The following is a 13,020-nucleotide window of genomic DNA, read 5'->3' on the forward strand; positions in this document are numbered from 1 at the left end:
AGCTGGAGGAGGCTCCACTTGTAAGGAAAGGCCTGGCCCTGGTTGTCCTTGACACCCTCACTCTTTTTTTTTTTTTTTTAAAAGATAGAGAAGAGAATTTTTTAATATTTATTTTTCAGTTTTCGGTGGACACAACATCTTTATTTTATTTTTATGTGCTGCTGAGGATCAAACCCAGCGCCCTGCGCATGCCAGGTGAGCGCGTTACTGCTTGAGCCACATCCCCAGCCCAACACCCTCACTCTTGAGCATGACTCAGCGTTTTCTTTTGTGGACAGCACTAGACCCTGCCCTGTCCAGCTTCTCAGTCCTCCACTGGCCTTCATCCACCACTTCCTGCATAGCACTGCCCTTCAAAGATGTGAGAGATTATGGTCCAAAAGCTTTAGGGACCGCTGCCTTCCTGACCCAGAGGAGGGCAGGTGACTCTCCCCACCAAGGCCCCATCTGTCTGCCAGACCTGTCGGGCTTAGGGGAGTAGAATGTACAGCACCTTCACTTACAGCATCTGTCACCTCCTTACTTCAGGATAGGCCCAGGGGTAAAGGGGTGGTGTTGGGAGAGTTCCTGAATCTGCTACCAAAAAGCTTTGCACTTAGGCCAGTCTAAAAAGCTTTTGTGCCTTGTTTTCCTTATTGACTGAAAAGAGGGCTCAAAGCACTCAGCCTTCCCTTCTCAGATGATGCTTCCTGCTGTATTAGTCACTTATGTAATGAGGACTAGTCACTGAGGTTGCCCAGACCCTCTTTTCGCATCCCCAGGGGGAACAAGGACGTGTCCCCATGGCATCTGTTAGGGTGGGGAGCCACAGCTTCCATGCATGCTAAGCCTTTGCCACCTGTTCTGCTGCTGAACACATGCTGCTGCCTCGTGGGGACATTCTTGGTCCTCTTTACTTAGTGGCCTGGTCTGGCCCTCCAGCTCAGCCAGCAGGTTGGGGTGGTGCCAGCAGAGCAGGAACTGCAGTTGTCATATTCATTAGTTTTCTGGTATTTTCACTGGACAGCAACCTTCTGGACAAGAGAGTAGTATTCCCACTGCGTGGTAATGAACACTGAGGCTTGTAGGGACTGGGTTTATTTGAGGGTACATTCTAGCTTAGGTTAGAGCTAGGGTAGGGTCCAGCTATTCCTGACTGAGCCCAGTGAGCTTGGATTCCCCCATAGCTGCCCCTTTGCCCAAGTCGGGCAGCATTTTCCAGTAAGCTGAGGTCTTGGGGAGGGAGAAGAGGTCCAGTACTGCCCTACCCAAGAGGACCCCTGGGTTCATGGCATCCTAGCCTGGAAGTTTCCTGGTATTAGTCTGTTAGCACCTTCCCCATGTTTTCTGAGGCCACTTTGACCTTGTGCTCTTGGTTTTGAGATAACCAGCAGTCACTCGTTGTTCCATAACAACTCTTCTTGTCCTTTCCTTACAGACTCTGTGCACCATCACCATGAGAAGCAGAGGAGGACTCACCCTCCTCGGAGTCCTGTTCATTCCGGTTGTCCTCTGCCACTCAGGTGAGTGGTAGAGAGTCTCTGGACACAGATACGAACCATCCTGCCTGTCTTGGTCCTGAATTTTCTTCCTATTAGGCCTCTGGGAGACGAAACTGACACGACTGGCCTCAATTTCCACCCCAGTCCCTCTTCCAGGCCTGGCTTTGGTTTTTCTGCCTCCAGTGTTACAGGTCTGAGGTTTTATGACACCTCCTTCCTAAGCTGTGACCTTGCTGTCAATGGGACACCTTCCTGAGTTACAGCCCATCCTGAGTTACAGGGCTGCCTTTTTCTGGGCAGGGGAACTGAACAGCTTAGGTTTCACCAAAGCCTATGGTTTCTCACCACAAGCTACCTGAGGATTGCAGTGGAAGCCTGCCTTGTAGTGCTGGGCAAGTCCCTTCAGGTCCTTCCCATTGTCCCCAGAGCCTTTTGAGCTCAATCCTCCACTCTGTGACTTTTCCTTAGCAACGGTGATGATAATCATAGTGAGAGCAGCAGCTAAAGCTTAGAGCATTTCCGTGCTGATCAGTCTGCCAGTCATGGTCCTTGTATTTACATGTTTAACCCTCATGTCAACCCAATGGAGTGAGTACTGTGTTATCCCTGTTTGACAAATGACAAGATTGAGACTCAAAGAGAAGAAATAACTTGTTAAAGAACACCCAGAAGTGTTTCACCAGATGTGAACCCTGGATGCCTGTCTTCACACCTATTCCAGGCCCCCCTCCTGGGCTGCCCGTTCTCCTGGGCTGCCCCATTCTGAACCACCCTTCCCCTGGTTCCTGGAGGAAGTTGGCCTGAGTCTTCCGTAATAGAACAATGGTGCCACTTGGTTTTGCTTCATCGTAAAGATCAAACGTTCTTCCTGCCTGTGTCCTGTTGGTACAGCATCCTGGCCACTACTGATGCCTTTCCTTCTGGGGTTGGGGTGGAAGGGAGAAAAAGAAGTAGCAATACAATGAATAATTTTAAAAAAAAGGTCTCTGCAGTGTTGGGTGTATTAGTAGCTACCACATATTGATGGCTTACTGTGTACTAGGAACCAGGACAAAGCCTACCTCATCTAATCCCCCCAGCCCTCCATGAGGGGCCGTGCTCTTGTGCTAATTGGACAGTGGAGGAGACTGCAGCAGGAGAAGCAATTTGCCCAAGGACACACCTGACTGCTCTCTCCCTTTCAGAGAAAAAAGAGAAGTCAGGATTCCCCTCTTCACCCACCTTCCTCATCACCTCCCATAAGGAGGTTATAATGTGGTCCCCGTGTCACAGCACGGTGTTCCTTCCTCAGTTCTTCTACCCAGTGTATTGCCTGTAATTACACAAGGGAGAGAGAGAGAAGAAGAGAAAGAGGAAGAAAAAGGGAGACGGACAGAGAGAAGGGAGGGGAGAGAGAGAGTGCCCTTGCTGTTGCCCAAGACACTGTGAAACCTTGGGGGAACTTTTGTGACACAGGCCATTATGTCATAGGCAGAAACATCCCCCTCAGGCAGAAAATGACATTTGATCCTTACAGTGAAGCAAATCAAGTAGCACAAAGGTGCCTGTTGTTACAGAGGTTGAGACTTAGGACAACTTCCTTTAGGAATCAGGGGAAAATATCCCAGGTCCAAGTAGCCCTAAGGGTCAAGTCCCGTCTGCCTTTGGTTAGAAGTCAGAATATCAAAAAATCCACTAATTACTTGTCTTTGATCCCGGTTTTCCCCCCACCGTGTCCCCTTTCCTTCTTGTCCCACTCGGGACAATTAGAAGAAAGTCTTGGTTAAACCATACTTGGGTGTTAGAACTGGTGGCCTGAGTCTGCGTCTCAGTTCCATTACCTAGCAGCTGTGTGACTTTGGGTGGGATAGTTGACATCTTTCTCTTGCAATATGGAGTTGAAGTTCCTTGAAACCTTCATCTTATAACAATTCTATGAAGGGCTTAATGCATAAATGCACAGACATTTGGACATTAGATGAATACATTAGATATGAAAATTTTGGCCCACAGAAATTCCAAATATGGGCCTCGACTCCTAACTAAAGGTTTGTCAAGAAGCCAAATAAGCTCTGGTTCCAGCCAGGATAAGATTGACGCCTATGGGTGATCTTTTAAAATGGCCCTCAGACAGCCAGATTAATACCACACCTTCCCTCTTCCAGCTCTTCGGGTCTTCCATTCTTTGGGTTTTTTTTTTTGGTACTGGGGATTGAACTCAGGGGCACTCGACCACTGAGCCATATCCCCACCCACATCCCTCATTGTGCTCAGGCAGTGAGGACCCACTTTCTGTTGGACTTCTGGAAAAATCTCCACATCCCCTGGAGGTGACCTTAGAACTAGAAGTCAGCTCTCAGGCTCCACAACCCACACCGGTTTAATCCTAACATTCTTCTGTGAGATTTTACACGTTTCATCTTTGAAAATGTCTTTTTACAGGTAGCCACCACTAAATACTGAGGTCATAGCAGAAGCCACATAGTGGCAGGAAGGTCATTCTCTCAGGTACTAGAGAAGGGCGTATCCACATGACTCAGGAAGATTTCCTTTTGACTCTGGATTCCTCAGCTTCTCCCCATTACAAATATTGACTGTAACTCCTCTTCTTCTTCTTCTTTTTTTTTTGGGGGGGGTCACTTTTGTGATAAAAATAGAGAAGGAAAAATAACCCAGGAAAACCCAAGGTTTAGCTGGCAAAGATGAGTCCTAAGAACCTGAGGTGGAACAATATTGTTTTTTGAATTAGGCAGTGGGGCAGTGGCCTGTCGTGTAAGCTGTCCTCCATTTCCAGTGTGTCTGCTGTGACCTGCTGCCCCATTCACAAGGGTTTAGTGTGCAGCTGCTGTATTGCCCATGACCATGTGTACTGCTGGCCCTGGGTTAGTACCTTAGTAGGGAACAGGTCAGTGATCATACCCTATCCCAGAGGTTGTCCCACTTTCTATAAAGGGCCAGGCAGTAAATATTTAAGGCTTTGCAGGTCAAGAGACAAAATCAAGTATATTATGTGGGCTCTTATATAAGTAACAAGAGAGGAAACAAAAAATATTGATGTACAAAATTCACAATGTAATAATTGACTGCAAATATATACTGTATGTTTGCTAATGAGAGGAATAGAATATTTTTAGGGAGGATCATGAACAACCATTTGTTTCCTCCAAAGTAGGTTGTTGATCATGAAATCCTGGTCTGGGTGGTTACCTTGTGGTTCATGATGGAGGCCGATTGTCAGGGAGGAAAAGTACTGAGCTCACTCTGTACTTGTGATGGTAGAAACCTCTGCCTTACTTTTATTGGGTGAAGTCAGTATCGGTGTAACGGGTCCTGACAGGTTTTCTTTCTAATTGTAGAGTTTGCCCTGCAGTGCTACAGCTGTGTTGATCCTGCTTCCTTCTGCAACGAAACCACCCGCTGTCATTTAGACTTGGATGCGTGTGCCATTGTTAAGGCTGGTAAGAGCTTCCCATTCCCTGTCTCCAAAGTGCAGTGAACCCATGGGAGCCTGACCAACGTGTGCCTCTCTTATTATTCAGCTCCTATTCAACAAGTAAAGTTCTCAATGATTGTCACCAGCTATAGATAAGACTTTTTTAAGCATTTGCCATATATTTTTTTTATTGAATACTTCTCATCTACCTCTCAGGATGATCTTTTATCCTCATTTAATCAATGAGGAGACTGAGGCTCAGATTAAGTAATGGACTAAAGTCAAGTAACCAAGTCAGGATTTGAACAAGGAAATTCATCTGATTCCTAAATTTGTGCTTTTAAACCGTGATACTGTGCTGCCTCCAAAATTTTTGAAAACCTCTGAGTGGCCAAAATCCCAAACACTGACAACATCAGATAATGGCAAGGATGGGGGAGAAACAGCAGCTCTCATTCATTGCTAGTGTGAATGCAGAATGGTCCAACCATGGATTATAGCTTGGCAGTGTCTTATAAAAGCACCATTTTGATTCAGCAATCTCATTCTTTATTCAAATGGATTGAAAACTTATACCCACATAAAAATATGCCTGTGGAGATTTACAACAGCTTAACTGATAATAGCCAAAACTTGGAAGCAGCCAAGAGGTCTTATAGCAGATGAATAGATAAATTGTGGTACTTTCAGACATTAGAATTTTATTCAGCATTAAAAAGAGATGCGTTATCAAGTCATGGAAAGACACAGAGGAATCTTAAATGTATTACTAAGTGAAGGAAGCCAACCTAAAAAGTCTACATTCTATCTGATTCTAGTGACATGACATTCTGGAAAAGATGAAACTATGGAAACAATAAGAAGGTCAGTGGCTGCCAGGGGTTATAGCAAAAGGAGGGATGAATAGGGGAAGTACAGAGGATTTTCAGAGCAATGAACTACTCTGTATGATAATGGATACATGTCATTATGTATTTGTCAAAACCCACAGAATTTATGCAATTGTTAGGATATTGTTTGTCCCCAACCAACAAGATCCATGTATTGGAAGCTGAGCCTTCAGTATGACAATGTTGGGTGGGACCTTTAAGGGATGGGGCCTAATACAGAATCCCTTGGGCAGTTGGGTAGGAGCCTTCAAAAGGAATTAAAGTAGCTCTTATGTAGCTCTTATGAGAGGGTTATTATAAATTAGCTGAGCCTGGCCCCACCCAGCTCTCTGGCCTCCTTTTTCGAGATATGAACCTTTCTCCCACACATGCTCCTACCATGATGTGATGCCACCCTCCTTTAGGCCCTCATCAGAAGCCCAACCAATGAGGAGGCCCAGTCTTCACTTTGAACCTCTTGAGTTGTAAGCTGTATAAACTCCTTTATAAAGTTAGCCGATGTCAGGCATCTCATTAAAGTAGGGAAACAGACCAATACAATACACAACACCAGGAATAAACCCCTAATATAAATTGTGGGCTTTGGGCAACAGTGATGAATGAGTCCATGTATGTTCATCACTCATAACAAGTGCTATCACACCAGTTGGGTTGTCGCTAGTGGGGAGGTTGTGTTTGGGTCACAGTTTTCTCTCTATTTTCTGCCCAGTTTTGCTGTGAACTTAAAAGTGATCAAAGGAATGCAATTTATATTTTCTTTAAAGGTCATGTAAATCTCAAACATTTTTCTTCTTCTCATAAACATAAGTCCCAAAACTTGAGCCAGACATGTAATAACCAGAAGTTTTTTGAAATATGGTCATCCCTCCATATCTGTGAGTTTCTCCTCTGGGGTCAACCAACCACAGATCAGAACTATTTGAAAAACAAATAGGGGCTTGTGTGGGAGAAAGTTTCATATCTCGAAAAAGGAGGCCAGAGAGCTGGGTGGGGCCAGGCTCTTGTCTACACTAACCACGTACATACTTTTTTCCTTGTCATTATTCCCTAAACAATACAGTACAATGCTATTCTCATAGCATTAAATCATATTAGGCATTTTAAGTGATCTAGAGATACAGAAGGGTGTGCACGAGTTATGTGCAGATACTACCCCATTTTATGTATGGGACTTGCACATTCTCAGATTTGGGGGGTCTTCAAGGGGTCCTGGGACCTCATTTTTCCCCCCAGCTGTAGAATGGGAATGTTTACCTCCAGGGTTACTGGAGCAGTTAGAAGAAAGAATGAATATGATAGTATTGGGTAAAGTCTAGAAGAGAGTCAGGCATTGGATGCTAACTCAGCCACCACTCAGTGGCCTCCTGACAATAGTAATCCTGTTAAATGTACTTAGAGTCTTAGAGGATGATGACAGTGCCCTGAATAAGGGCCACACCTAGAGGTGCTTAAGACAGAAACTATTGCTTTCAGTAAGTTTGAATCAAGTCTTTAAGAGTGGGAAGGTTGTGCAAGCAGAGAGAGCCTCTAATGCTGTGAGACTGATAGAATCCACTTGACTTTGGGCAGTTCTGATGTGGTTTATCATTCGAATGTGATAATTCGAGTGCTTGGCACGCCGCAGGATGCATAGTAAGTGATTAATTGGTAGCAATTATTAAGAAATTGCTCTCTGTTCTCCTCAAGCTATTAGGCTTCTCTAATTAAAATCATGGCAACTTTAATGCTTTTGAAGCTCCGATACTTAATTACTATTACATAAAGCAGTATCTTGTCCTATTGAACATTAGCCTCTCCTGTAATATTGGAAGCATCTACTTTAATAGGTATGACTCAAGCAAATAGAGCCATTTTGGGAATGATGGCTAGCTTCTGCTTCTGGACTAAGAGATCATTAAAATCCAATCCCAGTACCCATCCTCCCTGAGGAGGAAGGCAGGACAGTTTATATATACCTGCAGTTATGAACTTAGAGATGTTTTGTTAAACCCCAAGCTATGAATGAAAATAGATAAAATAGTTACACATCTTAAATAAGGAATGGGCACTAGCACAGAAGATAAGAAAATGATTCTGGGGCAAAGATGATACCTTATTATGTGTACAAATCCCCAGTATCTGGCACACAATCTGACACATGGACACTGTTTTATTGGGAGAGGAGAATATACCAAAACACCTCTTTCTCAACTAATACATTTTTTTTCATTCAACATGCTTTTTATGAATATTTAAAAAACACTATAAAATCCTCATCATTTATATTTCTGCCTTTAGTTTCCTACATGCCCATGGACATTTTTCTAAAAATATCATGGTGTATGCTTGTGGAAATTTTTCCTATACTACTGAGTAGTATAATGATTTTAAGTGAAGTTTAAAATATTTTAAAAATAAGTCATTCATATGATAATTTTAAAAAATCTTGTTCCATGTAGAAATGTAAATGAAGACTACTCTTCCATGAAAGTAACATGGAATCATTCCAAATAAAAAATATTGCATTTACCCCATGCATAAATAATTCATTTATGCAAATGGATATTCTACATACTCTTCCATGTCTATGTTCTTCTTCTTCTTTTTTTGAGATATTCATATGCCACAAACTGTGCATTTTAAAATGTACAATTCAGTAGCTTCTAGTATATTTACAAGGTTGTGCATCTATCACCAATGTTTAATGCTAGGATACTTTTGTCACCCCCAAAAGAAACCCCTTACCTATTAGCAGTCACTTTCCATTCCTCCCTCCCATATCCTGCCAGCTACTCATTTACTTTTTGGTCTTTGTACATTTGCCTGTTTGGGGCACTTATGTAAATGGAACCATAGAGTATTGTCCTTTGTCACTGGCTTCTTTCACTAAGCCTTACATTTTCAAGGTTCACCCATGTAAGAGCAGCTATCAGTATGTCACTTCCTGTTATGGCCAAATATATAACATTTATGCATAAGCTCTTGTGTGAGCATAGCTTTCCATTCTCCTGGTTATTTAGACTCAGGAGTAGAATTGCTTGATCATATGATAACTCAATGTTGAGGAACAGCCAAACTTTTCCAAGGTCTCTGCATCATGTTACATTCCCTCCAGCCATGTCTGAGGGTTCTAGATTCTCCATTTACTAGCCAACACTTGTTGTTTTTTTGATTGTCTTGATCTTATCCTCCTGGCAGGTATGAAGTGATATCTCATTGTGATATTTCTTTTTTCTTTTCTTTTAATATTTATTTTTTAGTTACAGGTGGACACAATATCTTTTATTTTATATTCATGTGGTGCTGAGGATCGAACCCGGTACCTCATGCATGTTAGGCGAGCGTTCTACCTCTGAGCCACAACTCCAGCCCCTGATTTTGGTTTTCTTAATGACTCGTGATGTTGGGCATCGTTTCATGTGCTTATTGCCTATATTTGTATGTCTTCTTTGGAGAAATGTCTGTTTGTTGCCTATATTTCCATTGGCATGTTTGTTTTTTATTCTGGAGTTATAAAGCATTTGAAGAAATTATGAAAGAATTTCATACCATGGTATTCCATGCAGATAAGGAATGACACAGGCCTGTAAGTTTAGTATGGAAACAGCCTGAGTTAAAAACAAAACACACACGAAAAAACTACTTTCCTCCTCCCCCAGCTCTGTGCTTCTGCTAAAAGCTAGATGTTTTATATATTCTGGCTACTAAATTCTTATCACTTAATTTACAAACATTTCCTCTCTTCCTGCATGTTGTCTTTATTTTTTCAATAATGCCCTTTGAAGCACAAAAGTTTTTAAACTTTGACGTAGTCTGGTGTATCTATTTTTCTGAATCCTTTTTTTAAAAGTCGAAATGTGTTTTATTTTTAGACAACCTAATGACATGTTTTTTTTCACTTTCAGAATCAAGGAAGGGCTGACATCGGCCCCATTTGGCTTAATTCCTGATGTTGTGTAGCTAATAAGCAGCAGCCAATTTGGTCAAAGTCAAGTTTTGTTAACATTTTCCATTTCTAAAGCATCCATAAAGAAAATCATGCATGGAGTCACACACTCCTCACTGTAGCCTGAGGGAGCAAACCTTCCATCTAGATTCATGTTTTTACCAATAAAAATGGGGTAGTTTTGAAATAAGCAGGGATGTGCTGGATTTATTCTTCACCTCCTGTCATAAAAGGTTTTACTCTGGCTGGGCAAGGTGGTATACACCTGTAATCCCAGAGGCTCGGGAGACTGAGGCAGGAGGATCGCAAGTTCAAAGCCAGCCTCAGCAAAAGTGAGACACTAAGCAACTCAGTGAGACTCTGTCTCTAAATAAAATACAAAATAGGGCTGGGGGTGTGGCTCGGTGGATGAGTGAGTACTTGCCCTCCTCCCTCAAAAAAAAAAAAGGTTTTACTCTTTCTGGTCTGTTCTTCAAATTTACCTTTGATGGATTTCATGAGATCTCTGATGGACTTCTCACAGGCCTCTTCTGTGAAGCTGGTTTCCAGCAAGTGATGGTTCACGACACATCAACCCCAGAGATGGCAGTGCATAGGTACCTTCACCCTTGGGGCCTTTAGTAGAAGCCTTTCAGACTAAGAGAGACTCACCAGTGCCAACCTCTGTCCCTCTTGCTGTCTCATCCTCCACCTTCAAGCACAGCCTGTCTGCAGTCCCCTAGACGGTGTAAATGTCTGAGGCACCTGACATCTGACTGAAGGGAGATGTTGGTGATACCAGCTTTTATCTTGGGGAGGAAGGAAGTTGGTCTTTTGTGTTTTGTTTTAAACTCAGGCACTTGTTGTGCCCCAACAGGCCTGTGTTATTCCTTATCTGCATGGAGCACCTCTGTATGAAATCCTTTCATAATTTCTTCAAACACTCTTTAATTAGCAGACTCTTTGCTTTTCAGCTTCTTCTTGCTATATGGATAGTACTTAAGTGACCATTCCTGAGCTTCTATTGTTTACCTTTTGTACATCATAACCTTTTTACTTCATAGGGTAAACTCTAAAAGTGGAATTGCTGAATCAAAAGGGATTTTGTTTAAAATCCTGGTAGATAATACCAAATTTCTCTCCTAAATGTATAAATGCCTAAATGTGTAAATACGCTCTCCTCCCCCTCTTCCCCTCCCCCCTCCATCCCACTCATCTCCACTGGCTCTGACAAGACGGGTCTTATGGAAGAGTTCTCAGTCCCTCTTACGCCCCAGCTGTGAGGACCCTTTTTGACTAGATCTAATTCCACAGAGTGAGTTCCCAGCAGTAGAATGGAGGGTTCAAGGGCAGATTCAGAACTCTACACAGTTGATTTCTTAACCCCTGTGTGTGTCTCCCCACAGGGCCACGAATATATCACCAGTGCTGGAAGTATAAGGATTGCACTTTCGAAGAGTTTTCAAAAAGATTAGGAGAGCCTGAGCTAACATATAGATGCTGCCAGAAGAAGCTGTGTAACCGTGACTTCGAAAAACCAGTAAAAGAAAAAGGAGGGACGGTCACCTTATCAGGGAAAACCATACTGGTGGTGCCGCTGGTTCTGGTCACATCCTGGAACTGTTTTCTCTGATTCAACACCAGGAAGGATTCTGCAGGCTGTCCCCTTCTCTATCTTTCCCATTTCCTGGCAGCTGCCCTCCAAAGCCTTTATTCTTTTTCAACTGGATCCTGCTGGGAAGGAATAAAATTGTCCATCTGGAACAGTTTAGATAAAAGAGAGGAACTCCAAGAGACTTGGAAGACTAGTCTTGTGCTCAGGGAAGGTGCACTTGACAGAGGTTTGAGTGACTCATGTGCAACTCCGTAGTCACATGCTCCTCCCTCTGCTCTTGGAGAACCAGCTGTGTGGGGATAGTTTATGTGGGTTCTAGCAACCCTTAGGCGTTTCCCTCTGGTTCTTTGGATGTAGTTAAATAGCATGAGCAGTACTTTCAGGGGGCAGGGGGATTCTTTTGAAGACTCCCCGTCACAGGAAATGCTTCTGTAAACCTCAGAGCTCCTGTGTTGCCATGTAGGCACACTGAATATTCTAGATGTTGGCTGTCAGTAAGAAGCAATGAGATTTTTTTTTCTTTTTCTTTTTTCTTTTTTTTTAATTTGTTAAGGATCAAACCAGGGGCCTCTCGCATGTTAGGCAAGTGCTCTACCAATGAGCTACCACCCCGCTGCCAGAGCAACGAGGTCCTTAATGCAGAAACTGCGGGATCACAGCTCTGTTCTCAGCTAGAAGACATATGGCAGGGACCGGGTAAGGTTCCTAGATGGCAGGGCGTACAAACACAGGATTTGTCTTTAGAGAGAATTGGGGGATTTGAGGTTTTCCGTGTGTATAAATTTTGGTGGGCATTGTTGTCTTTCACTAGAAAGATTTAATTGCCTTAATGAGTATTTAAGCTCTATTCCCTCCTTTTTCACCCTGCTTGGAAAAGTGGGATATCTTGATTTTGCCACATGTAATTTAAGAATAAACGTTCTATGCCACACCACATGGCTGGGAGTACTAAGTATGCCTATTTTAACTGTTACTGTTAGGAAGATGTGTGTGTGTATGAGTGTGTGTGCGTGCACGCGTGCACATGTGCATATGTGTGTGTGCTCATGCATGTATGGAATGCATGCAATGGGAATAGCCTTTGGGGCTGCCATGTGTGATTTCCCAATGCCATCACTAATAGCAACAGATCTGGAAGCATATTTTACCCGCCTGTCTGCATTCAGTGTGGTGATTCCTAGTTAACTCAGCACAGATGATATAAAATACATTCATGTGGGCTATTATCACGTTAAGGCGAGATTGCAATAAATTACCAAGTTGATCTTAAAGCAGGAGACAAACTTTATTCACCAATTGGCGATCCGGATCCACCAGCTGGCAGGCCAAGGGGTAGGCTGCAGGTCTACACCCTTCGACCCCCTTCCAGGGTTTAATATGGTTTTATAGTCCAAAACCATATTAAAGCATAAGTGGCTGTTGCTATGATTCAAAACCATAAACAAATGTCATGAGATCTAAAGTCATAAGCAGAGAAGAGAGTGGGTCAAAACATCCCTAGTTGAGTACAAGTTAAAGACAGTCAATTTTTGACAGGGTACATTGTTCAAGAAAAATGGGAGCCAAAGAGAGAACACTATTACATTATATAAGGATTGCCATTTTGTGTTGCCAAATGTGCTATGCTAAGCAACTGTTGATGGGCACAGAGGTGGGGCTTTCCCTGGGAGAAGCATTTCTTACATGACGTGGAGTTTCAGGGCAAAATGGAGTCTCTG

At 43.0% G+C, this 13,020-nt stretch overlaps 1 protein-coding gene across 1 annotated transcript in view; it reads left to right on the forward strand.

The window, feature by feature from the left end:
• Cd59 (CD59 molecule (CD59 blood group)) overlaps positions 1 to 12,238 on the forward strand; it is a 28,914-nt gene extending 16,676 nt beyond the window's left edge. The window contains exons 3-5 of the mRNA XM_027936570.2: positions 1,418 to 1,502; positions 4,817 to 4,918; positions 11,094 to 12,238. Of these exons, the coding sequence (XP_027792371.2) occupies positions 1,418 to 1,502; positions 4,817 to 4,918; positions 11,094 to 11,320 (414 nt within the window). The 3' untranslated portion in view covers positions 11,321 to 12,238. The remainder of the gene's footprint in view (positions 1 to 1,417; positions 1,503 to 4,816; positions 4,919 to 11,093) is intronic.
• The last annotated feature ends 782 nt before the right edge of the window (positions 12,239 to 13,020 follow it).

Source organism: Marmota flaviventris, chromosome 9, assembly GCF_047511675.1.
Source record: "Marmota flaviventris isolate mMarFla1 chromosome 9, mMarFla1.hap1, whole genome shotgun sequence".
NCBI lineage: Eukaryota > Metazoa > Chordata > Mammalia > Rodentia > Sciuridae > Marmota > Marmota flaviventris.